This window comes from Ranitomeya imitator, chromosome 5 (assembly GCF_032444005.1).
Source record: "Ranitomeya imitator isolate aRanImi1 chromosome 5, aRanImi1.pri, whole genome shotgun sequence".
In the NCBI taxonomy this organism is placed as follows: Eukaryota; Metazoa; Chordata; class Amphibia; order Anura; family Dendrobatidae; genus Ranitomeya; species Ranitomeya imitator.
Genome location: NC_091286.1, coordinates 158,846,630 through 158,874,011, shown reverse-complemented (window position 1 = coordinate 158,874,011; position 27,382 = coordinate 158,846,630). Strand labels below are relative to the sequence as shown.

Here is a 27,382-nt window from a genome sequence, read left to right as displayed (position 1 = left end):
TCTAATCCCAACCCGATCCATAATCCTAATCACTAACCCTAACGATAATCACAACCCTTACCCCAAAACAACCCTAATGTCAACACTAACCATAACCCTAATCAAAACCCTAAATCCAACACACCCCTAATCCTAATCTCAACCCTAACCTCAAACCTAACCCTAATCCCAATACACCCCTAATCACAACCCTAACCTTAACCCTAATCCCAAACCTAACCCTAATCCCAAGCGTAACCCTAATGCCAACCCTAACCCTAATCCAAACCCTAATCCCAACTCTAACCCTAACTTTAGCCCCAACCCTAGCCCTAACTTTAGCCCCAACCCTAACCCTAAGGCTACTTTCACACTTGCGTCATTTGGCATCCGTCGCAATCCGTCGTTTTGGAAAGAAACGGATCCTGCAAATGTACCCATAGGATGCGTTTTTTGCCCATAGACTTGTATTGCCGACGGATCGTGAGGGATGGCCACACGTCGCGTCCGTCATGCACTGGATCAGTGTTTTGGAGGACCGTCAGCACAAAAAAACGTTCAATGTAACTTTTTTTGTACGTCGCATCCGCCATTTCTGACCGCGCATGCGTGGCCGTAACTCCGCCCCCTCCTCCCCAGGACATAGATTGGGCAGCGGATGCATTGAAAAACTACATCCGCTGCCCACGTTGTGCACAATTTTCACAACGTGCGTCGGTATGTTGGGCCGATGCATTGCGACGGCCCCGTACCGACGTAAGTGTGAAAGAAGCCTAACTCTAAATTTAGCGCCAACCCTAACCCTAAATTTAGCCCCAACCCAAAATTTAGCCCCAACCCTAACCCTAAATTTAGCCCTAGCCCTAATCCTAGCCCTAACCCTAATTTTAGCCCCAACTGCTCTTCTCCTGCTTGCCGGCAGATGGAGCCAGATGGCGGGCGCACTGCACATGCGCCCGCCATTTTCTTTTCCCCGGCGGCCAGGAGGAGCAGCAGGAGGACCCAGGGACACCGGTGAGTATGATAGGGTCCCCGAATCCCCCTATTTCTCTGTCCTCTGATGTGCGATGCGACGGGACGAATTCCGACGCTAGTGTGAAAGTAGAAATTAGTGCAGGAAGCAAGGAGAACTGGACCAACTTCTCTGTCGAATACAGGATCTATGGTAGGGACGGGGGGTGGGGGGGAGAGTGGAATGGTCAGATGGATTTTAAACTAGGATTCATGGGGAGAAAAAGTGGCTGTGGAAATAAGGGCATAGATGAAGTAGACAAAGTGAGACATTAGGTGTCAATGAGAATTTAGGGGGGCTGCGACATGAAAAAAAAGTAGAGAGGGGAGGAGGAGTAATAAATGTGCTAATAGTATTAAATTTCGCCTTGCAAATGCAATAAGTCTTGCAAACAAAACGAATGAATTTCAGACTTGTATGTCACTCATAGATTACAATGTGGTGGGCATTACAGAAACCTACCTGGATGAAAGCCATGATTGGGTGACAAATGTAGAGGATTACACTACATTTAGAAAGGACAGGAAACGCAAAAAAAAGTGAAGGGGTGTGTATTTTCGTTAGGTCCAACTTAAGACCTGTGATCAATGATGACATTGGGGAGAGCTGTGACAATGTAGAGCAGTGGTCCCCAACCTTTCTGACCTTGAGAGCCACATTCAGCTTAGAGAGAGGGTCGCGAGCCACATCCAGCTCCCACCTCCTTCAAAGTAGTGTCAACCAAAGCCCCCATTACAGGTATAATGATAACCAAAGCTTTTCCACAGAAATTACTCCAGAGCAGCACACTGTGATCCAGGGGCATTCTCCCAACACACCGTCACATCCAGCTTTGAGCACCTCTTCTAACAGGTAGTACAAACCTTCAGCTTACCATACCTAAAACATCTCTAAACCCCTAAGACCAGTAAATGTGCATCCAGATCTCCAATTCTGTGCAGGGCTACTCACAAAATTCACCATTTTGGGATGTGCTCTTTATACCTGTTTGTTAGACCTGGACCTAATGCATCAAGCTGGCAGACAGTCGCGAGCCAGAATTCATGGGGCCGCGAGCCACATGTGGCTCCCGAGCTACAGGTTGGGGAGCCCTGATGTAGAGCAAGTATGTGTAAATGTACAGGGGGATGGTAATAATGGAATACTGCTAATTGGAGTTTGCACCTAAAACAGCTTAACTGGTAAGAGGATGAAATGCTGCAACAAATTACAAATGGCAGAAAATAATAACAGGATCCTTATTATGGGGATTTTAACTATCCAGACATTCACTGGGACATAGAATCTTCTGGTTGTGCTAGTTATATTCAATAAAACATTTCAAAGGAGAAATGCAAAAACCATGAACTTTAGGAAAGCCGATTTCAACAAGTTAAGGGAATAATTTAAAGGGAATCTGTCACTACATTTGACCTATCTAAACTATTAATATAGGCATACAGGTTATAGACTGTTAATAAAAGTCCTACCAGTATGTTTCATATCGGATGCCTTGTTATTGAGAAATCATCTTTTATCTTTTTATATACAGTAGTGTTCAAAATAATAGTAGTCCAGCATTACTAACCAGATTTATTACTCCTTTTGGTATAAATTATATTACCACATGTCAACAATTTACCAGTTAGTACAGTAGATTCTAAGAAAACCAACAGACTCAGCATTCATGATCTGCATGTTTTCGAGTCTGTGCATTAGGATAATTAATGGAAAGGGAGTGTGTTAAAAATAAGAGCAGTGTGGGGTTCTGTTAGTGAGGTTAAATCATTCTGTGAAGAAACAGGCATGAATCAAGTGGTACATATTTAAGGGGAACCGGTCACCAGGTTTGGCTGATATAAGATACAGCCACCGACTTTGAGGGCTTAGCTACAGCATTCCATAATGCTGTATATAAGCCCCCGATCCGACCTGAAAGATAAGAAAAATAAGTTTTATCATACTCACCCGGTGGGCGGTCTGATGGGTGTCGAAGGTCCAGGGCCTCCCATCTCCTTGCAATGCCGCCCTCCCGCTTGCTACAGGCTCCCCGATATCGCGCTCTTGCGCAGGTATACTTATCTGCCCTGTTGAGGGCAGAGCAAAGTACTGCAGTGTACAGGCGCCGGGAAAGGTCAGAGAGGCCCAGTGCCTCCGCACTGCATTACTTTGCTCTGCGCTCAACAGGGCAGATAAGTAGGTCTGCTCAGGAGCTTGATGCCGGGGAGCCATGAAGCAAGCAGGAGGGCAGCATTGCAAGAAGATCGGAGGTGCCGGACCCGGACCTGCGACATCTATCGGACCGGACCGCCCCCCAGGATGAGTATAATAACATTTATTTTTCTTGTTTTTCAGGTCGGATCAGGGGCTTATCTACAGCATTATAGAATGCTGTTGATAAGCCCTGAAAGGCGGTGGCCGTATCTTAAATTGGCCAAAACTGCTGACAGGTTTGCTTTAAAGGTTGAGCCAGGACATGTTGTACATGCATTTCTCCTTGAAAACCTGAAAAATATGGGTCATTCAAGACATTGTTTAGAAGAACAGCATACTTTGATTAAAAAGTTGATTGGAGAGGGTAAAACTTACAAAGAAGTGCAGACAATGATAGGCTGTTAAGCTAAAATGATCTCCAAAGCTTTAGAATGGAAAGCCAAACCAGAGAGACGTGGAAGAAAACCGAAGACTACCATTCGAATGGATGGAAGGTTAAGCCAATGACCAGCTCCAGGATGATCAAAGACAGTCTCAAGTTACCTGCGAGTACTGTGACAGTTAGAAGATGCCTGTGTATAGCTAATCTCTTAGGCTGGGTTCACACTGCATTAACAGCAGCCCGTTCAACACATACGTTAGTGGGCTGCTGTTGACGCAAGTGCCGACTTGTCACATCGCTAGCGCAGATAGAGCATCTGCTAGCTCTATCTGCGCTAGCAGTGACGGACCCAGAAACGCTGCAGCCCGCGTCTTAGGGTCCGTCACTCAATGACGGCACATCCCTAGCTCACGCCCATTGTGGGCATGCGCTAGCAATGCATCCGACATAGGAATTAATGGCGACCTTAGCGGACTACGTTACACCACGTTTATGCCGCGATGTAACGTAGTCCGTCTAACGAACACCCATAACGAAGTGTGAACCCAGCCTTAGCAAGAAGTCCGCGCAAAGTCCCACAGTTAAAAAAAAAAAAATGGACTGAATGGGATACAATATGCCAAAGAACACATCAACTGGCCTAAACAGAAACGGAGAAACATTTTGTGGACTGATGAAAGTAAAATTGATCTTCTTGGTTCCAAGGGCTGCAGACAGTTCATCAGACGACCCCCAAACTCTGCATTCAAGCCACAGTACACTCTGAAGACAGTGAAGTATGGTGGTGCAAGCCTCATGATATGGGCATGTTTCTCTTACTATTGTGCTGGATCTATTTACCACATACCAGGGATCATGGACTAGTTTGCATACATTAAAATACTTGAAGAGGTCATATTGCCTTAAGGTACTGTCACACTAGACGATATCGCTAGCGATCCGTGACGTTGCAGCGTCCTCGCTAGCGATATCGTCCAGTGTGACAGGCAGCAGCGATCAGGCCCCTGCTGGGAGATCGCTGGTCGGGGAAGAAAGTCCAGAACTTTATTTCGTCGCTGGACTCCCCGTAGACATCGCTGAATCGGCGTGTGTGACACCGATTCAGCGATGTCTTCACTTGTAACCAGGGTAAACATCGGGTAACTAAGCGCAGGGCCGCGCTTAGTAACCCGATGTTTACCCTGGTTACCAGCGTAAAAAAACAAACAGTACATACTTACATTCAGCTGTCTGTCCCTTGCCGTCTGGTTCCTGCACTGACTGCTGGCCGTAAAGTGAAAGCAGACCACAGCCACAGCGGTGAGTCACCGCTGTGTGACTCACCGCTGTGCTGTGCTTTCACTTTCACTTTACGGCCAGCAGTCAGTGCAGGAACCAGACGGCAAGGGACAGACAGCTGAATGTAAGTATGTACTGTTTGTTTTTTTACGCTGGCAACCAGGGTAAACATCGGGTTACTAAGCGCGGCCCTGCGCTTAGTTACCCGATGTTTACCCTGGTTACCAGGGACCTCGGGATCGTTGGTCGCTGGAGAGCTGTCTGTGTGACAGCTCTCCAGCGACCAAACAGCGACGCTGCAGCGATCCGGATCGTTGTCGGTGTCGCTGCAGCGTCGCTAAGTGTGACGGTACCTTAATGCTGACGAGGATATGCCCTTGAAATGGATGTTTCAATAAAACAACGACCCTAAACACACCAGTAGACGAGCAAAACGTTGGTTCCTGTCCAACAAAATTGAGGTTCTGAAGTTGCCAGCCCTTGTGGGGTGACATCAAAAATTCAGTTTATGGGGCAAAGCCAACAAATGCCAAAAAATTGTGGGATGTAGTCAAAAGATCCTGGGATGGAGTAACAGTTAACAGATGTGCCTGAAGTTGGATGACTCTACGCAATACAGGTGTTAAGCAGTTCTTAAACTAAATATTACGTTAGTGATTTACAGGAATATTAAATCCTAAAAAAAAGTACATATTGTGAGTTTTTAAAGACAGATGCAGACACTGCTATTTTTTAGAACAGCAAAATGTTCATTTTTTATATTCTGTAAAGTAGTTAAAATAATAGGCATTTCTCTTCATGTTTTGAATTAGAAAATATTGTGCAATGTTAACAATGCTGGAAATAAAAACAAGTATAAAGATTGTGCGATTGATGTTTTTGAACACACTTATTTTGAATACTACTATAAATGACCTCTTCCAGACTCTGGGGAGGATGCTGCCTGGAAGGTAACTTGGCCTCCAAAGCTTATTTTAAATAAAAGCAGCAGTGGTCAGTGTGAGACAAGTAACTAACACAGAACATGAGAAATTAAATTTGTCTCTTTGCAAATACATTTTTGCTTCTCTCTCATCTCTGCTGTATTGCAACCCTGTCTGCCTGTGAGATGGACACTGAAGCTGAGAGGAACCTATAGATGTGTCAGTTATAAACACACACAGCTCTGCAGTGATATCAGGAGAGCAGAGAGCGACTTTTACATTGGTAACTCCCTCTTCATGTAAAATAATCTCTGGAGGCAGAGTTACCTATAGCCTGGAAGGGGTCATTATATAAAGTAATAAAAAAATGATTTCTCAACAAGGCATCTGACAAGAGACATATAGGGATAACTTTTTTCAGCAGTTTATAACCTGAATGACCATATCAATAGTTTAAAAAAGTCAAATGTGGTGACAGAATCCCTTTAACCCCTTAGTGACAGAGCCAATTTGGTACTTAATGACCAGGCCAATTTTTGCAATTCTGACCACTGTCACTTTATGAGGTTATAACTCTGGAACGCTTCAACGGATCCCGCTGATTCTGAGATTGTTTTTTCGTGACATATTGTACTTCATGTTAGTGGTAACATTTCTTCGATATTACTTGCGATTATTTATGAAAAAAACGGAAATATGGCGAAAATTTTTAAAATTTTGCAATTTTCAAACTTTGTATTTTTATGCCCTTAAATCAGAGAGATATGTCATGAAAAATAGTTAATAAATAACATTTCCCACATGTCTACTTTACATCAGCACAATTTTGGAAACAAAATTTTTTTTTGTTAGGGAGTTATAAGGGTTAAAAGTTGACCAGCAATTTCTCATTTTTACAACACCATTTTTTTTTAGGGACCACATCACATTTGAAGTCATTTTGAGGGGTCTATATGATAGAAAATAATGAAGTGTGACACCATTCTAAAAACTACACCCCTCAAGGTTCTCAAAACCACATTCAAGAAGTTTATTAACCCTTTACGTGCTTCACAGGAACTGAAACAATGTGGAAGGAAAAAATGAACATTTAACTTTTTTTTGCAAACATCTTAATTCAGAACCATTTTTTTTATTTTCACAAGTGTAAAAACAGAAATGTAACCAAAAATTTTGTTATGCAATTTCTCCTGAATACGCCAATACCCCATATGTGGGGGTAAACCACTGTTAGGGCGCACCGCAGAACTTAGAAGTGAAGGAGCGCCGTTTGACTTTTTCAATGCAGAATTGGCTGGAATTGAGATCGGACACCATGTCACATTTAGAGAGCCCCTGATGTACCTAAACAGTGGAAACTCCCCACAAGTGACACCATTTTGGAAACTAGACCCCTTAAGGAACTTATCTAGATGTGTGGTGAGCACTTTGAACCCCCAAGTGCTTCACAGAAGTTTATAACGTAGAGCCGTGAAAAAAAAAAATTGCATTTTTTCTACAAAAATGATCTTTTTGCCCACAAATTTTTATTTTCACAAGGGTAACAGGAGAAATTAGACCACTAAAGTTGTTGTGCAATTTCTCCTGAGTACGTCGATACCCAATATGTGGGGGTAAACCACTGTTTGGGCGCACCGCAGAGCTTGGAAGAGAAAGAGTGCCGTTTTACTTTTTCAATGTAGAATTGGCTGGAATTGAGATCGGACGCCATGTCGCGTTTGGAGAGCCCCTGATGTGCCTAAACAGTAGAAATCCCCCACAAGTGACCCCATTTTGGAAACTAGACCCCCCATGGAACTTATCTAGATGTGTGGTGAGAACCTTGAATGCCCAAGTGCTTCACAGAAGTTTATAATGCAGAGCCGTGAAAATAAAAAATATTTTTTTTTTCCACAAAAAAGATTTTTTAGCCACCAAATTTTTATTTTCACAAGGGTAACAAGAGAAATTGGACCCCAAAAGTTGTTGTCCAATTTGTCCTGAGTATGCTGGTACCCCATATGTGGGGGTAAACCACTGTTTGGGCGCACGGCAGAGCTCGGAAGGAAGGAGCGCCGTTTTGGAATGCAGACTTTGATAGAATGGTCTGAGGGTATTATGTTGCGTTTGCAGAGCCCCTGATGTACCTAACCAGTAGAAACCCTCCACAAGTGACCCCATTTTGGAAACTAGACCCCCCAAGGAACTTATCTAGATGTGTGGTGAGAACTTTGAATGCCAAAGTGCTTCACAGAAGTTTAGAATGCAGAGTCGTGAAAATAAAAAATATTATTTTTTTCCACAAAAAAGATATTGTAGCCCCCAAGTTTTTATTTTCACAAGGGTAACAGGAGAAATTGGACTGCAATAGTTGTTGTCCAATTTATCCCGAGTACGCTGATGCGCCATATGTGGGGGTAAACCACTGTTTGGGCGCACGGCAGAGCTCGGAAGGGAAGGAGCGCCTTTTTGGAATGCAGACTTTGATAGAATGGTCTGTGGGCATTATGTTGCGACTGCAGAGCCCCTGATGTACCTAAACTGTAGTAACCCCCCACAAGTGACCCCATTTTGGAAACTAGACCCCCCAAGGAACTTATCTAGATGTGTGGTGAGAACTTTGAATGCCCAAGTGCTTCACAGAAGTTTAGAATGCAGAGTCGTGAAAATAAAAAATATTTTTTTTTTTTCACAAAAAAGATTTTGTAGCCCCCAAGTTTTTATTTTCACAAGGGTAACAAGAGAAATTGGACCCCAGAAGTTGTTGTCCAATTTATCCCGAGTACGCTGATGCCCCATATGTGGGGGTAACCCACTGTTTGGGCGCACGGCAGAGCTCAGAAGGGAGGGAGCACCATTTGACTTTTTGAGCGCAAAATTGGCTGTCGTATTTGGAGACCCCCTGATGTACCTAAACAGTGGAAACCCCCCATTTCTAGCTCCAACCCTAACCCCAACACACCCCTAACCCTAATCCCAACCTCATCCATAATCCTAATCACTAACCCTAACCATAATCACAACCCTTACCCCAAAACAACCCTAATGTCAACCCTAACCATAACCCTAATCAAAACCCTAAATCCAACACACCCCTAATCCTAATCTCAACCCTAACCTCAAACCTAACCCTAATCCCAATACACCCCTAATCACAACCCTAACCTTAACCCTAATCCCAAACCTAACCCTAATCCCAAGCGTAACCCTAATGCCAACCCTAACCCTAATACGAACCCTAATCCAAACCCTAACCCTAATCCCAGCTCTAACCCTAACTTTAGCCCCAACCCTAGCCCTAACTTTAGCCCCAACCCTAACCCTAGGGCTACTTTCACACTTGCGTCGTTTGGCATTCCATCGCAATTCGTCGTTTTGGACAAGAAACGGATCCTGCAAATGTGCCCGCAGGATGCGTTTTTTGCCCATAGACTTGTATTGCCGACGGATCGTGACGGATGGCCACACGTCGCGTCCGTCGTGCACTGGATCAGTTGTGTTTTGGCGGAGCGTCGGCACAAAAAAAGTTCAATGAAACTTTTTTTGTACGTCGCATCCGCCATTTCTGACCGCGCATGCGTGGCCGTAACTCCGCCCCCTCCTCCCCAGGACATAGATTGGGCAGCGGATGTGTTGAAAAACTACAGCTGCTGCCCACGTTGTGCACAATTTTCACAACGTGCGTCGGTATGTCGGGCCGACGCATTGCGACGGCCCCGTACCGACGTAAGTGTGAAAGAAGCCTAACCCTAAGTTTAGCCCCAACCCTAACCCTAAATTTAGCCCCAACCCTAAATTTAGCCCCAACCCTAGCCCTAACCCTACCCCTAACCTAACCCTACCCCTAACCCTACCCCTAACCTAACCCTACCCCTAACCCTAATTTTAGCCCCAACTGCTGTTCTCCTGCCGGCCGGCAGATGGAGACAGATGGCGGGCGCACTGGGCATGCGTCCGCCATGTTCTGCTGCCGGCGGCCAGGAGGAGCAGCAAGAGGATCCAGGGACCTAGGTGAGTATGCTAGGGTCCCCGAATCCCCCTATTTCTCTGTCCTCTGATGTGCGATCACATCAAAGGACAGAGAATTACACTTTACTTTTTTTTTTTTTGCGGTCGCCGGTAAACAGTTAATTACCGGCGATCGCAAAACAGGGGTCGGTAATACCGACCCCGATCGTGCTCTTTGGGGTCTCGGCTACCCCCGGCAGCCGAGACCCCAAAGATTCTCCCGGTGCCGGCCGGCGGGCGCACACTGCGCATGCGCCCGCCATTTTGAAGATGGCGGCGCCCACCGGGAGACACGAGGAGCATCGGGGGAGCTAGGTGAGTATTGGGGGGCCACCTGGGACCCCTTTTCTCTGTCCTCCGATGTGCGATCACATCGGAGGACAGAGAAATTAAAAAGAGATCGCTTTTTTTTTTTTTGCGATCGCCGGTAAACGGTTAATTACCGGCGATCGCAAATGCGGGGTGGGTTAAAAACCCCCCGAATCATGTTCTCTGGGGTCTCGGCTACCCTCGGCAGCCGAGACCCCGGAGAAAATCGGCCTCTGGGGGGCGCTATGGACTTTTTCCACAGCGCCGTTAATTAACGGCGCTGTGGTTTAAGTACCCTTAGCGGCCGCCGTTAAAAGGCGTATCGGCGGTCGCTAAGGGGTTAAACATGTAGACTGGGACTATGTCCTGGTACCTGGGTATACTGAACATAAATGTGGCATTGTTTAATCCTGTCTGCAGGATTGTGCACAGTTACCTTACATACACTGTCAGGTCGGCACAGTTATACTGATTAAAATGATGCTTGTGCCCCAGGGGCGGCCTGTGTGGGGTCTTAATGTGGTGCTATTCATACTGATGGCTTATGGCAGGTCACTGATCCCAGTGACCTGCCTCCTATTTTATAAACTGCATATCATAGTTTTAAATTTATTAAAAAAAAATGTACTACAGTAAAATCTTTCTGTTACACAGTTTTTTTAGACCCATTTTATGGCAGGGCCTAACAGGCCAAAATAGCCATATTGCTTAGCCTTTGGTTGTCCTAGAATCTATTGCGGGAGTCCCCTCCCTCTCAACCATCGGGATGCCGTTGTCTATCAACAGTGGAATCTAGAGGGTGAAACAGCATTGATTAGTGCTGGGAGCTGACACCTGATGCTGTTGTAGAGACTCAGCTCCTGACCAAACTCAATCCCTGCACCGTAAACAGTTTGAGGGAACTCCTTAAAAATTAACTGTAAAATCATTCAAGTAAAACTGCAAGTTTGGATCCAGATATCTTTATTTAACCCCTTCACCCCGAAGCCTGTTTTCAACTTCCTGACCGAGCCATTTTTTTCAATTCTGACCACTGTCACTTTATGAGGTCATAACTCTGAAACGCTTCAACGGATACTGGTGATTCCGAGATTGTTTTCTCGTGACATATTGTACTTTATGATAGTGGTAAAATTTATTCGATTTGACTTGCGTCTATTTGTGAAAAAAACAGGAATTTGGCGAAAATTGTAAAAATTTTGCAATTTTTAAACTTTTAGTTTTTATGCCCTTAAATTAGAGAGTCATATCATACAAAATAGTTAATAAATAACATTACCCACATGTCTGCTTTACATTAGCACAATTTTGGAAACTATTTTTTTGTTAGGAAGTTATAAGGGTTAAAAGTTGACCAGCGATTTCTCATTTTTACAACAATATTTGCAAAACCATTTTTTTAGGGACCACCTCACACTTGAAGACACTTTGAGGGGCCTATATGACAGAAAATGCCCAAAAGTGACACCATTCTAAAAGCTGCACCCCTCAAAATACTCTTAACCACATTCAAAAAGTTTATTAACCCTTCAGGTGCTTCACAGGAATTTTGGGAATGTTTAAAAAAAAAATTGAACATTTAACGTTTTCACAAAATTTTTACTTCAGATCCAATTTGTTTTATTTTACCAAGGGTAACAGGAGAAATTGGAACACAAAAGTCGTTGTACAATTTGTCCTGAGTACGCTGATACCCCATATGTGGGGGTAAACCACTATTTGGGCACATGGCAGAGCTCAGAAGGGAAGGAGCGCCATTTGACTTTTCAATGCAAAATTGGTTGGAATGGAGATCGGAACCTATGTCACGTTTGGAGAGCCCCTGATGTGCCTAAACAGTGGAAACCCCACACAAGTGACCCCATTTTGGAAAGAAGACCCCCTAAGGAACTTATCTAGATGTGTGGTGAGCACGTTGAACCCCCAATTGTTTCACTAAAGTTTAGAATGTAGAGCCGTGAAAATGTAAAATCATTTTTCCCCCACAAAATGATCTTTTAGCCCGCAATTTTTTTATTTTGCCAAGGGAAACAGGAGAAATTGGACCCCAAAAGTTGTTGTCCAATTTGTCCTGAGTACGCTGATACCCCATATGTGGAGGGGAACTACTGTTTGGGCGCACGGCAGAGCTCGGAAGGAAAGAAGAGACGTTTGGAATGCAGACTTAGATGGATTGGTCTGCAGGCGTCACGTTGCATTTGCAGAGCCCCTGATGTACCTAAACAGTAGAAACTCCCCACAAGTGACCCCATATTGGAAACTAGACCCCTCAAGGAACTTATCTAAATGTTTTGTGAAAACTTTGAACCCCCAAGTGTTTCACTACAGTTTATAACACAGAGCTGTGAAAATAAAAAAAAAAATTTTTTTCCACAAAAATTATTTTTTAGCCCCCAGTTTTGTATTTTCCCAAGGGTAAGAGGACAAATTGGACAACAACTTTTTGGGTCCAGTTTCTCCCGAGTACGCTGATACCCCATATGTTGGGGTAAACCCCTGGTTGGGCGCACGGGAGAGCTCGGAAGGGAAGGAGCACGGTTTTACCTTTTCAACGCAGAATTGGCTGGATTTGAGATCGGACGCCATGTCGCGTTTGGAGAGCCCCTGATGTGCCTAAACAGTGGAAACCCCCCAATTCTAACTGAAACCCTAACCCAAACACACCCCTAACCGTAATCCCAACCGTAAATGTAATCCAAACCCTAACTTTAGCCCCAAACCTAACCGGAAAATGGAAATAAATACATTTTTTTAAATTTTATTATTTTACTCTAAGGGGGTGATGAAGGGGGGTTTGATTTACTTTTATAGCGGTTTTTTGGCGGATTTTTAGGATTGGCAGCCGTCACACACACTAAAAGACGCTTTTTATTGCAAAATATAGTGTTTGCATCACCACATTTTGAGAGCTATAAATTATCCATATTTTGACCAAGAGTCATGTGAGGTCTTGTTTTTTGCGGGACGAGTTGACGTTTTTATTGGTACCATTTTCAGACACATGGCATTTTTTTATCGCTTTTTATTCCGATTTTTGGGAGGCAGAATGAATAAACTACTACCAATTCCTGAATTTCTTTTACGGTGGGCGTTTATACCGTTCCGCGTTTGGTAAAATTGATAAAGGAGCTTTATTCTTCGGGTTAGTACGATTACAGCGATACCTCATTTATGTAATTTTTTAATGTTTTGGCGCTTTTACACAATAAAAACTTTTATATAAAAAATAATTGTTTTCGCTTTATTCTGAGAGGTATAACTTTTTATTTTCCTGCTGATGATGCTGTATGGCGGCTTTTTTCTTGCGGGACAAGATGACATTTTCAGCGGTACCATGGTTATTTATATCCGTCTTTTTGATCACATTTTATTGCACTTTTTGTTCGGCAGTATGATGATAAAGCATTGTTTTTTGCATCGTTTTTTTATTTATTTTTTTGCGGTGTTCATGGAAGGAGTTAACTAGTGGGATAGTTTTATAGAGCGGGTCGTTACTGACGCGGTGATACCAAATATGTGTACTTTTATTGTTTTTTTATTTACATAAATAAATGGATTTATTGGAAAATATTTTTTTTTCATTATTTGGGGATTTTTTTTTTTTTATACATTCTATTTTTTTTTTACTTTATAACATTGTCCCAGGGTGGGACATCACTATATTTCATCAGATCGCTGATCTGACACTTTGCATAGCATCGTGTCAGATCAGCGATCTGACAGGCAGTGCAGGAGACTTTCCGGCGCCTGCTCTGAGCAGGCGCCGGCAAGCCACCTCAGTGAGGGACCCGGAAGGAGCCCCGTGGCCATTTTGGATCCAGGGACTCCAAGAACACCAGAACTACGCGATCGCATCACGTTGTTCCGGTGGGAGAGCGCAGGGAGGGGCTCTCCCTCCGTTGCCCTTCACTTGCTGGCTGCCCAGTCCTTGCTATATTGTCTCTATATTTTGTGAGCCTTCTGTCTGGATCACCTTCTAGCTGCCGCAGCATGTACCCCTCTTTTGCTCAGGACGGGTGACAGCCGTGCTCCTTTTTCCTATTTGGGGTAATTATTTGGCCGTATTTGCATGTGCCCTACTCATTACATACCAGGAGGACTATTTGCTGTGGGTAAGCTGCAGCCTGACAGGGTTTTGCTATCGACAGATATATCTTTTGCTGATCAGGACAGGGCGGCTTTGCCAGTAATTATTTATACGTGTATACTATTTGATTATCTGCCATATTGATGCATGTTTTCCACTACTATATGGAAGTATTATGTATTGGGCAGTGTTGGGCACACGTATATGGAGGGAGTTTTGTGTGTATGGTTTTAATTGTTTTTATATGTTACCAATAAAGCTTGTTTGACTTATTATAACTTTTGGTGGTGTGCATACATTATAGTGGCTTTTCTTTTCTTGTTTATTATCTGGGAGCCCCTGTCCCTGCGCAATGCCCCTCTGTCGCTGTCACTACTGACAGCGGCATCAGAGGGGTTAAATGCCCACGATCGGTGCTAGGGCCGAACGTGGGCATTGCTGCGTGGTGTCAGCTGTTACATACAGCTGATACCCGCACGTGATTGCCGCGGTGCCCACTGTGAGACCGTGCGATTGTGCCGCCATACTAGTACTGTGGTTAGCGGGAACTCCGTTCCCGCAGAGCAGTACTAGTACGGCGCATGTTGGGAAGGGGTTAATGCACAGCTACATTTTTTTTTCACACAAACAGGGGTTATGTCCTTCCTCCTTAGTATAGGATATACTCAGCACACTCCAAAATGTCTGATGCAAAAAAGGGGGGTGTTTACTGTATGTATTAAACACCCCCCTTTTTTGCATCAGACATTTTGAAATGTGCTGAGTATATCCTATATTACGCTAAAGGTCTGGGCACCTACTTTTACGCACCTCCACCCTTGGCTGTGCTGAACATTTACTCTACTACTTCCTCCTTAGTAGACATGAGCGAACATCATCGGCTCCCTCCTCATTTGGCAAGCTAATAGCTGCAATGGGAACCCGGATCGCTCTCGATAATTAGGTGTCCGGCGCCACAGCTGCATGTGTCGCTGCTGTATGACAATCACAACCAACAGGCTCTCCATACATGTGTTGTGACTGTCACACAGCTGTGACACATGCAGCTGCGGCGCCGGACACCTGATTATCGGGAGCGATCCAGGTTCCTGCTGCAGCTATTCGGTAAGCTCTATTAGCTTGCCGAATAAGGAAGGAGCCGATGTTCGCTCATGTCTACTCCTTAGCTCTATTCATCTTCCCCTATTATAGTTTAAAACATACATGTCAAACCCTGGCCTGCAGCCCAAATCTGGCCCTCAGAGTGACTATATTTCTCCAGAAATGCCATATGGAGGACTATGTGGGGCTATTATTCTGAATGGAGGACAATGTGGGACTATTATTCTGAATGGAACACTATGTGGGGCCCATTATACTGTGTGGAGGGCTGAATGGAGATCACAGTTGGGGCATCATATGGTGTTGGGGTCACAATACAGTGTGTCCGTAAAGTCATAGTGCACTTTTGACCAGTCACTGGAAAGCAGTGCTCTGCTTTACGGCCGGCCGGCGCTCACAGTCAGTGCGGGAAGCTGACGCCGGGGGACGTGACAGACTCCGGAATGTAAGTATGTACTGTTTTTTTTTTTTTTTTACATTTACAATGGTAACCAGGGTAAACATCGGGTTACTAAGCGCGGCCCTGCGCTTAGTAACCCAATGTTTACCCTGGTTACCCGGGGACTTCGGCATCGTTGGTCACTGGAGAGCTGTCTGTGTGACAGCTCTCCAGCGACCACACAAAGACTTTCCAACGATCACGGCCAGGTCGTATCGCTGGTCGTGATCGTTGGAAAGTTGCTGAGTGTGACGGTAACTTAATGCAACCAAGGTTATCTGTTTTGACATTTGATAAATGCTTCTTCTATAGGCATTATCACAATTTAATCAGGTACCTTGGGTTGAGTGATAGGACACTGGACCACTGCCAGCGTCTGCACAAAAATCTTGTATAAGTACTAAATTTTGTATGGCACGTCCCCTTACAGGGTATACCCAGTAGTACTTTTTTATCGATACACTTTTTTTGGGTGACAGTTTATTTAATATATTCCTTTATTTTGGTTATACATTAAAAGTTATGTTTTAATTCCTGCTTATGCTATGTTCTCAAGATTTTGGTAGGATCATGTGATACATTTAAACTATTATATATTGCTGTTTTTGCATTTCCTCTTTTTCTTCTTGACTCCTTTTGTTTCTTGACTTTCAATATTCATGCCAGTTTTCTGTCACTGTTTTCCTTCTTTTCCTTATGTTAATGTATCCAACATTAATCTCTTTATTTATTTTTTAGGTTCCAGAACGGGATGAGAACCTCATTGAAAATTACCTCCTCATCTCCCTGGTCCATGAGCGAGTCCCGTAGTGGGACACCCGGGTTCCGTAGCACTCGGACAACGTGACGATCCGGCGGCTATGGAATTAGGTGGCCAAAGCAATGTGGGATGGCTGGGACAACGCCCCGACTTGGGTCCGAAATGCATTTTGTAAGTATTGCAATGCAGTGTGATGCAGCAGTGACCTCAGGAGTTTCTCTCATCACACACAGTTGTGTGATCACGGCCAAAAGTCCATTGTCTAACCATTTTTTTTTGTTTTTTCAATAGTGCTCAAAGTCAAAACACGTTGGCGTTTGATGAAGGATCGCTTCAACAAGGACCTTCTCTAAGAGAGCCGGGTTCCTAGTGGTTCTGGAGCAAGGATCAGAAAATATAAATACCACCGCATTCTGGCATTTTTGAGACCGGTCCTTGCCCAGAGAACGTAAGTATTTTTTTTGTGTATTAGGTTGTGTTGTATTGCCTTAATCTGTATGTTTCTATTCCACAGGAGTTGGCGCTTAACTTTTGTAAATGTTTGGTAGTAATGTGTTTTTTTCTTTTTTCACAGCACATGCAGCAGCACTCTTGGCCCTGGTTCTGGAGCGGTCCATCATCAGACAGCCACGGACCCGTCCCAGCCATCCAGCAGCGCTGCAGCAAGTGGGCTTGCCACACAAACTGGAGACCAGGAAGCTGGTCCATCAGGTGTTCCACTTTCCCAGTCTTCTGCCCCTTTTTTTGGGGCTCTTCCCGGCAGCGGCAGAGGGCCTCGGACAGGTCACTCATGCCCAAGTTTTGCACTTGAGCTCGGTCTTTCATGATGGACTCAAGTCGATGGATGGCCGACTGGATACTGCCATTAGCCATATGAATACACGTATCCAGGAGGTCACCAAAAGCCTTGACCAAGTGAAAGCCGACCTCCAGAGGCCAGCACATCATTTTTTTAATCAAATTGAACAGGGCATGTCAGAACACCTTACTCCTGATCTGCAGCTTAATGTCATGCAGGCCTGCAATGCTGCTTACGTGCAGGCTATGCAGCAGAGTCGGTATTTTCAGCAGACAGTGGGGGCATATCCACCTGTGCCAACACTGTCACACTTGACATCAATGCCGAGCTCTGCTGCATACCACTGCACGGCCACCTCCATTCCAAGCACTGCTGGACACCACTAGAGCACCACCACCATGCACAGTGCTGTTGGACAGCCCACCGCCACCACCATGACAACTGCTGCTCCTGCTTGGACCTCCTCCACTGCCACCACCATGCAGCAGCACCCGGATCAGGACAGGTCGGCCACCATCACCAGGTCCCTGCTGCAGCAGCAGCACCCGGATCCTAGCATGCTTTTCAGCACCAGCATGCAGCAGCACCCGGATCCTGGCATGCTTTTCACCACCAGCATGCAGCAGCACCCGGACTCTGGAATGGCTTTCACCACCACCAGGATGCAGCAGCAGCACCCGGACCCTGGCATGGCCTTCAACAACCACAACCATGCAGCGGCACACGGACCCTGACAGGTCGGCCACCACAACCAGGACGCAACAAATGAGCCCAACAAGGCTCCCCAGACCGCAGCGCCATTCCCAAAAAGAGAAACATAATAAAAAACAAAGGACGATCTCAGTTCCTCCCCCCTCACCTCCCAACATGTCTGTAATGTCAGGTTTGTCTCACCCTTCCAGTGTGTCTCTGCCCTCTCGTGCATCAAGCCCCATCCCTGAACTCCCAGACCCCACTACTTTAATTGCCCCTTTTCCTGCCACCCCTGCATCGTCCACATTAAGCCTGGCCTCACAGCTACACCCCTCCCCCCATTTCCGTCACTCTAACCCAAGCAGGCGTAGTTAATTTGTTTGTTAAAAAATAATAGTTTTTTGCCCCCAATAATGTTTGGTTAATTGTGTATTTCACCGCCGGCAACACACACCGTGCGCCGACTAAAACACTGCGCCGCATACTTTTTTTTTTGGCCAACTCATAACTCCAGTAGTTATTAAGTAGAACACTGCACCTTTGTGTGTTTGGTATAGAGTTATGAGGTGGCCAAAAAAAAACAAATTTACTTGTATTTTCTCCATAATCTCTTCAGTCTGATTAATCTGTGTCGCAGACTGAAGAGAAAATGGCGGTAAAACAAAGCAGAACTATACTCAACAGGTCATGTGTCAAATAGTGAGTTCACAATGCACAAAACTCTGCGTCATGAACTCATTATATACGACACCTGACCTGGTGAGTAGAGAACTGCCTTGTATAACCTCCATTTTTTCTTCAGTGTATGTAATCTATTTCCCACAAACCGAAGAGACGATGTAGGTCATACAAGGCATATCTATACTCACCTGGACAGGTGTCAGAAATAGTGAATTCATGAGTCTGTTATATTTGCCTCATGAATTCATTATTTCTGACACCTGACTTGATGAGTGTAGATCTGCTTTTTATTATACCTCCATCTTCTCTTCAGTCTGCGTCCAATAGAAACTGCAGAACAGAATCTGGACGTAATGACATCAACTACCTTTCCACTATCAACATAAGTGGTTTTTAGAGGAAAGACATAGGAGACTCGGTCAAGATAGCAAAACACGAATTTTATTAATAAAAATTATTATCAACATTTAAAACATAACTGGTACAGGCCAACACCAAACAGGAAATTTTACACAATATTGTCTTGCCATGCCACACGTCCAATATCAAAATCAAAATAGGCAGCAAATTGGTCCGGCATGCGGCCAACTTCAACTGTTGACCACAGCAGGTGATGCTGGTAATCTGGCAATGGGTTTGCAACAGGTTCATCCAGTTCAATGTTGGGTCGCTCCTTAGCCATTATGTAATTGTGGAGAAAAACACAGGCTTTGACCACCTCATCGACTGTCTCCATTTTTAGATTAATGGCTGTCGCAAGAATGCGCCATTTTGAGACAAGAATCCCAAAGGTGCACTCCACTGTTTTTCGGGCCCTGGTCAGTCTGTAGTTATAAATCCTTTTAGTGTGGTTCAAGTCCCGACTGGAATATGGCTTCAGTAGGTTTTTACACATCTGAAAGGCCTTATCCCCAACCATAACAAATGGCATCGGTGGGCCTTGAGTGTTGGGGAGAGGTCGTGGGAGTGGAAAATTAAAATTTCTTCCATACACACGTCAGCCCATATCAGAGTTCTTGAAAGTCTGTGAGTCATTACCATGGCCAAAAGCTCCAATGTCCATGGCGATGAAGCGACAGTCCGTATCTGCTATTGCCATGAGCACAACTGAAAAATATTTTTTGTAGTTGAAGTACTCCAATTCAGTTCTGGCAGGTTTGATAACGCGTATGTGCTTTCCATCCACCGCTCCCAAACAGTTGGGGAAATCACACACACTCCAGAATTTTTCAGCAATTTCAATCCACATGTCCTCCGTGGGTAGGGGTATAAACTCATCCCGGAGAACATTCCACAAAGCCCGGCAGGTGTCCGCAACTATTCCAGACAGGGTGTAAATTCCAAGCCGGTACTGAAAGTGGAGGGATGATAAGCTCTCTCCGGTTGCCAGAAATCTGAAATAAGAATAAAAAAATAAATTTACAATCAATTCCATTTATGGTGGTGTTTAGCTAAAGACCTAAAGGAAAATACAAATAATGCAGACCAATAATAATTATGACTGGCATTTGTTTAGATTACGTACCTTAATGTAACCAGGAGACGTTCCTCTGCTGGAATCGCTCTACGGAGCTGGGTGTCCTGTCTCTGGATGGCTCCTGGGACACGACCAAGCAATTCCCGGAAAGAGTCTTGAGACATCCTGGTATATTCTGAGAATTTGTCCGGGTTGGCATTAAGCTCATCATATAGCGTGTGGTAGTCTCCACGGCTCTCCCGAAGTTCAATAATGGGGTGTATCCAAAAAAGCCTACGCTGTGTCCTTCTCTGTCGTTCTCTATTTCTTCGTTGCTCCCAAGGAAAAGCACAGGCAAGAAACAGCTTTATGCTTAAATCCAGATGAAATAAAAGTTCTCCATGCGAAGATCCATCATGACACAGGATACATTTGCAAACTGTTAAGATTTCAGCAGTCCAAGGGTCTATATATAGATATCCCATAATACACGCCCACTGTACACTGTGTTCCAAATTATTATGCAAATGATATTTTTCTCGGATTTTCCTAAATAGTCGGTGCAAATGACAGTCAGTCTAATAAAAGTCATCACCCGTTAGATTATACATCGAATTTTATTGAAGAAACCTCCCAATGATAACAGTATAATCTCCAAAATAAATAAAAACTCAAAATGCACTGTTCCAAATTATTAGGCACAGTAGAATTTCTATACATTTGATATGTTTTAAAGAACTGAAAATGCTCATTTGTGGAATTTGCAGCATTAGGAGGTCACATTCACTGAACAAAAAAGCTATTTAACTCCAAAACATCCTAACAGGCCAAGTTACATGTTAACATAGGACCCCTTCACCTTCATATCACCTTCACAATTCTTGCATCCATCGAACTTGTGGGTTTTTGGAGAGTTTCTGCTTGTATTTCTTTGCATGAAGTCAAAATCGCCTCCCAGAGCTGCTGTTTTGATGTGAATGGCCTCCCACCCTCATAGATCTATTGCTTGATGATACTCCAAAGGTTCTCTGTACGGTTGAGGTCAGGTGAAGATGGTGGCCACACCATGAGTTTATCTCCTTTTATGCCCATAGCAGCCAATGACTCAGAGGTATTCTTTGCAGCATGAGATGGTGCATTGTCATGCATGAAGATGATTTTGCTCCTGCAGGCACGTTTCTGCTTTTTAGACCATGGACGAAAGTTGTCAGTCAGAAACTCTAAATACTTTGCAGAGGTCATTTTCACACCTTCAGAAACCTTAAAGCGTCCTACCAGCTGTTTCCCCGTGATTCTGGCCCAAAATGTGACTCCTCCACCTCCTTGCTGACGTCGCAGCCTTGTTGGGACATGGTGGCAATCCACCAACCATCCACTACTCCATCCATCTGGACCATCCAGGGTTGCTTGACACTCATCAGTAAACAAGACTATTTGGAAATTAGTGTTCATGTATGTCTGGGCCCACTTTAACCATTTCTGCTTGTGAACACTGTTCATGGGTGGCTGAATATTAGGTTTATGCACCACAGCAAGCCTTTGAAGGATCCTACACCTTGAGGTTCGAGGGACTCCAGAGGCACCAGCAGCTTCAAATAACTGTTTGCTGCTTTGTAATGGTATTTTGGCAGCTGCTCTCTTAATCCCATGAATTTGTCTGGCAGAAACCTTCCTCATTATGCCTTTATCTGCATGAACTCTGTATGTGCTCTGTTTCAGTCACAAATCTTTTCACAGTATGATGACCACGCTTAAGTTTTCGTGGAATATCTAATGTTTTCATACCTTGTCCAAGGCATTGCACTATTTAATGCTTTTCAGCAGCAGAGAGATCCTTTTTAGTTCCCATATTACTTGAAACCTGTGGCCTGCTTAATAATGTGGAACATAATTTTTAAGTAGTTTTCCTTTAATTAGAATCACCTGGAAAACTAATTATCACATGTGTTTAAGATTGATTTCAGTGATCCATTGAGCCCTGAGACACAATACCATGCATGAGTTTATTTGAAAAACAAAACAATTAAATCTTTATGACACTTAAATCCAATTTGCATAATAATTTGGAACACCGTGTAGTACCATTGGCGGTGTCTGTTTATCTAGATTTTGTTTCTGTTAAATTTTTCACCATGCGTACTAAAAACACAAACGCATGGAAAAGCGTGAAATTGCCACGTTTTTTAAATGCATGTGTTAACGTATGCATCTAAAAAACGTTGCGTTTGTACGCGTTTCAAAGCGTTTTTTCCTTCATTTACGGTTGCGGATTAAACGCTGTGGATTCTAACACAAAATGTGAAACTAGCCTTACTTAGGTGTAATTGTGGCGCACACGCACGCACAGATTTTTTTAACAGCTCCTTATCCCACATAGCCTCTACAGACTCGTCACTGACTGATGGCCCACCAGAACGGGGTTTCTCCACCAAACTGCCGGTTACCTCTAACTGCTTATCCCACTGAGTAATGTTATTCCTATGTGGTGGCGCTTCATTATAAACGTGCCGATATTCATGTAGCACTTTGGTCACAGATTCGAATTTAGCGAGCCACAGAACACATTGAACTTTCCTCTGTACCGTCCACATCTCGACTGACACGGAAAACCACACAGCTGGCATAAGCTTGTGGTTGCATGATGTCACAGACCTGGCAGTGTATTAATCAAGAGTTCAGTTTATCAGGGGTTAGTCTGACTGAGGGCTCAGCAACAGCTTAAATGATTTTGTGTTGTTTGATTGGTTCTTGTTGTCTCTCCTCATGAACAGTTCTGATATGATTGGGCCAGAGAAAGGGTGCCAAAATGTAAACTATAAATAGATCCTGTGACTGGTTAAAAGAGCACCATGAATTTATGGACACACTGTATTCTGCAAGGCAACTTTAGGGTGAAGGGTAGAGTAGTGTCATCATACACTGCTCAACAAAAAAGGGAACACTAAAATCCCACATCCTAGATATCACTGAATGAAATATTCCAGTTGTAAATCTTTATTCATTACATAGTAGAATGTGTTGAGAACAATAAAACCTAAAATTATCAATGTAAATCACAACTAATATCCCACGGAGGTCTGGAGTTGGAATGATGCTCAAAATCAAAGTGGAAAATGAAGTTACAGGCTGATCCAACTTCAGTGGAAATGCCTCAAGACAAGGAAATGATGCTCAGTAGTGTGTGTAGCCTCTACGTGCCTGTATGATGTCCCTACAATGCCTGGGCATGCTCCTGATGAGGTGGTGGATGGTCTCCTGAGGGATCTCCTCCCAGACATGGAATAAAGAACCCCCCAACTCCTGGACAGTCTGTGGTGCAACATGACGTTGGTAGAGGGTGCGAGACATGATGTCCCAGATGTGTTCAATTGGATTCAGGTCTGGGGAATGGGCGGGCCAGTCCATAGCTTCAATGCGTCTATCTTGCAGGAACTGCTGACACACTCCAGCCACTTGAGGTCTGGCACTGTCTTGCATTAGGAGGAACCCAGGGCAAACCGCACCAGCATATGGCCTCACATGGGGTCTGAGGATCTCATCTCGGTACCTAATGGCAGACAGGCTACCTCTGGCGAGCACATGGAGGGCTGTGTGGCCCTCTAAAGAAATGCCACCTCACACCATTACTGACCCACTACCAAACCGGTCATGCTGAAGGATGTTACAGGCAGCAGATCGCTCTCCACGGCGTCTCCAGACTCTGTCACGTCTGTCACATGTGCTCTGTGTGAACCTGCTTTCATCTGTGAAGAGCACAGGGCGCCAGTGGCGAAAGTGCCAATTCTGGTGTTCTGTGTGAAATGCCAAGCGTTCTGCATGGTGTTGGGCTGTGAGCATAACCCCCATCAGTGGATGTCGGGCACTCAGACCATCCTCATGGAGTCTGTTTCTAACCGTTTGTGCAGACATGCACATTTGTGGCCTGCTAGAGGTCAGTTTGCAGGGCTCTGGCAGTTCTACTCCTATTTCTCCTTGCACACAGGCTAAGGTAGCAGTCCTGCTGCTGGGTTGTTGCCCTCCTACGGCCCCCTCCACATCTCCTGGTCTACTAGCCTGTCTCCTGGTAGCGCCTCCAGCCTCTGGACATTATGCGGACAGACACAGCACACCTTCTTGCCACAGCTCACACTGGTGTGCCATCCTGGATGAGCTGCACTACCTGAGCCACTTGTGAGGGTTGTAGAGTGTCTCATGCTACCACGAATGTGAAAGCACAACCAACATTCAAAAGTGCCCAAAACATCAGGCAGAAAGCATTGGTACTGAGATGTCTGTGGTTCCCACCTGCAGAACCACTCCTTTAGGCTACGTTCACATTAGCGTTACGCTAATGTGCGTCGCTGTTGCGTCGGCGACGCAGCGGCGACGCGCCCCTATGTTTAACATAGGGGACGCGTGCGTTTTTTTGTTTGCGTTTTTCGACATGTGCGTCGTTTTCGACGCTAGCGTCGGACGCACGAAAATGCAACAAGTTGCATTTTTCGTGTGTCCGATTTTCGTCAAAAAACGACGCACGCGTCGCAAAACGCAGCGTTTTTGCGCGCGTTTTTGGTGCGTCGCGCGTTGCGTCGCCGTTGCGTCGCCGACGCACCGGCGCGCAACGCTAATGTGAACGTAGCCTTATTGAGTGTGTCTTGATAATTGCCAATTTCCATCTGTTGTCTATTCCATTTGCTCAACAGCATGTGAAATTGATTGTCAAACAGTGTTGCTTCCTAAGTGGACAGTTTGATTTCACAGAAGTTTGATTTACTTGGAGTTATAATTCTGTTGTTTAAGTGTTTCCTTTATTTTTTTGAGCAGTGTATTTTGCGTGTGGAGTGTACTGTGGAGGAATTCACTGTGAAGGTATCATACTGTGTTTTGGGAGTACTTTTGTTGGCATCATACTTTATGGGGAATGAAAATGCAATACAGCTTCATGCATTTCTATGCAGCTTTCACGCTCGAGTCGGAACGGCCACCGGCCAGTCGATGTACTGCGGTCCGATCTCGCTCTGATTTATATGATCACCTGACTGCGCTGTAATACTAACATAAAACAGTCTCTTGTACGTCATTACCACGTATGTGCTGTATGATGATTAGTCACCGCTTCAGTTTCTGATTGTAAGCATTGCCTATACTCCCAACTCCATATGCAGTCTGTGACCGCTTTGTGACTAAAATCATTATGTAATAGATTTGAAAATGCTAATATAACAGCAAGAGCATTTGAAAAAGGTTAATGGGAATATTATAAATAAACACCTTTTTTAGATTCAGACAAATTCAGTAACAGGTGGCATTTCCCTTTAGACCTTGTGACATGAACCAAGATGTAGTATGAATGCCAAATGCCTTTCTGAATTATTTGCAAGAGATTTTATCTAAAGCACATCTCATGCTTTTGCTGCAATTTTTTGGGCAGTTTTTTTTTAGACAGCCTGAAGGGGTTATTTTCTGGCTTTGGCTTATAAAACAAACTGCATCAAACGTTTCACGAGTGTTTCAAACCTACAGATCCTTAAACATCATAAAAATGTTGGCCGAACCAGTAGATGTACCATGGCTATTTACAAGCCACTTTTATCAAGCTAACCATAATGTAAGTGTAACTTTCCTGGCGTTACATTCCATAAGCTAACCCCATAAAGAGAACATGCTACTAAGTAGGAAAAAATTATCAATCATTAAAATTCCTGAGCTCCTCTGATTTTGCCTCTTTAATCCGTTTTGTGCTGCATCACTCCACACTCCATTGCGGGGATAGTAACACTTAGGCTACTTTCACATTTCCGTTTTTTTGCTTCCGTTGCAATGCGTTGTTTGGGGGAAAAAACGCATCCTGCAAATGTGCCCGCAGGACGCGTTTTTTCCCCATAAACTTGTATTACAGACGCATCGCGACGTGTGGACACACGTTCCATACGTCGTGAACTGGATGCGTCGGTATTGGGCGGACCATCGTAGCTAAAAAACGTTCAAGGGAACGTTTTTTCGCACGTCATGTCCTACATTTTCAAGTACGCATGCCCGGCCGTAACGCCACCCCCTCCTCCCTGGAAGTTTACTATGGGCATCGGACACATTGAAACACTGCGTAAGCTGCCCACAATGCGCAAAAAATCGCCAACGTCCGTTGCGGTGACGCTTAGTGACGGCCCCGTACCGACGGAAGTGTGAAAGAAGCCTTACTACTTTTCACAAAAATCAGGCCTTGCAATATTGAGCTTCATAGTGTGTTCCAAATGTCCTAAATGTGTGTTTTCTAGCAGCTTCAGGAATTCTCCAGGACTTGGTGGAGGTATCTAAGGCTATGTTTCCACGTGGCGTACCAGCAGCGCTTTCAACGCAGTGGATCCCCGCTCCGCCCAAAGCACTGCCGGCTTTTGTTCGCTCGGTGATTCCGCATGTGTTCATTGAACCGTGCGGAATCACCGCATCCTATACATAGAACGGTGATATTTATCTTGCAGAGACTTGCACCGTGCGACATCTCGCACCTGCTGAGAATTATTGTGTTTCGCAACTGCGCAATACGCTTTGCCCAACTACGGGCAAAGCCGAAAAACAGAAGTGTCATGGGCCGACACACGTACTTCTGGCTCATGTACCGGAACTACGCTTGCCAGCGCATGTGCAATTCTGTTTTTCGGCTTTGCCTGCAGTTGGGCAAAGCGTATTGTGCAGGTGCGAAATGCAATATTTCTGAGCAGGTCGCATGGCCCAAGAGGCGTTATCCATGAAGTAGGATGATGAGTAACAGCCGATGGGAGTGATGTAGAGGCCCAAAACCATGCCCATCAGACCGGACGGAGAAGATTACCATACAGCGTTGGAGACATTAAAAAACGTTTTCGTAAGTATACAAGGGGAGTCTTGGGAGTTCTATAAGGACGTAGGGAATGAATAGCAGACGCTGAATAAGGTGATGTTTTTAGCTGCTATGTCACAAAACTGGTGACAGATTCCCTTTAAGTGATTGTACACAAAGTGGTAAAAGACTGCAGAGCCAGGGGCACAGTTTGGCCGCTAATTGGAAATGTAACCTAATTTTAAATGATAGCATAATAATTAAAGTGTAATAATGCGTAGTTCCTTAGGCCGAATCATTGTCATGAAGGAGTTAATTAAAAATTCTCAGGAAACATGTTCACTATGAAGATACTCGAATTAAGGCTACATTCACACATTTGTGAGAAACGGACAATTTTGCATATGCTCTTTCACTGAAGCAGGTAGTCTTACCTTCATTTTTCCATTGACTCTTAACAATGGATCAGTTAAAAACTGTTGAAACGCACATGTAAAACTGAAAATA

The 27,382-nt window shown here is 44.5% G+C and overlaps 2 protein-coding genes across 20 annotated transcripts in view; both read right to left on the bottom strand.

Moving 5' to 3' along the window:
* AFDN (afadin, adherens junction formation factor) overlaps positions 1 to 27,382 on the bottom strand; it is a 447,314-nt gene that overhangs the window by 9,767 nt on the left and 410,165 nt on the right. The window lies entirely within an intron of this gene.
* Positions 19,493 to 20,699, bottom strand: LOC138681611 (uncharacterized). Its single transcript, XM_069769265.1, has 2 exons — positions 20,149 to 20,699; positions 19,493 to 20,017 (listed from the first exon to the last, which is right to left on the bottom strand). Exons 1-2 carry the CDS (start codon positions 20,562 to 20,564, stop codon positions 19,621 to 19,623), a joined length of 813 nt encoding a protein of 270 aa, XP_069625366.1. The 5' UTR covers positions 20,565 to 20,699; the 3' UTR covers positions 19,493 to 19,620.

What these genes read in the sequence shown, in the direction of transcription:
- LOC138681611 (XM_069769265.1), bottom strand. Translation starts at nt 20,564, where the DNA reads ATGGGATATCTATATATAGACCCTTGGACTGCTGAAATCTTAACAGTT. An exon ending in CGTCTCCTGGTTACATTAAG is followed by an intron (nt 20,018 to 20,148) that starts GTACGTAATCTA and finishes TTCTTATTTCAG; the next exon opens with ATTTCTGGCAACCGGAGAGA.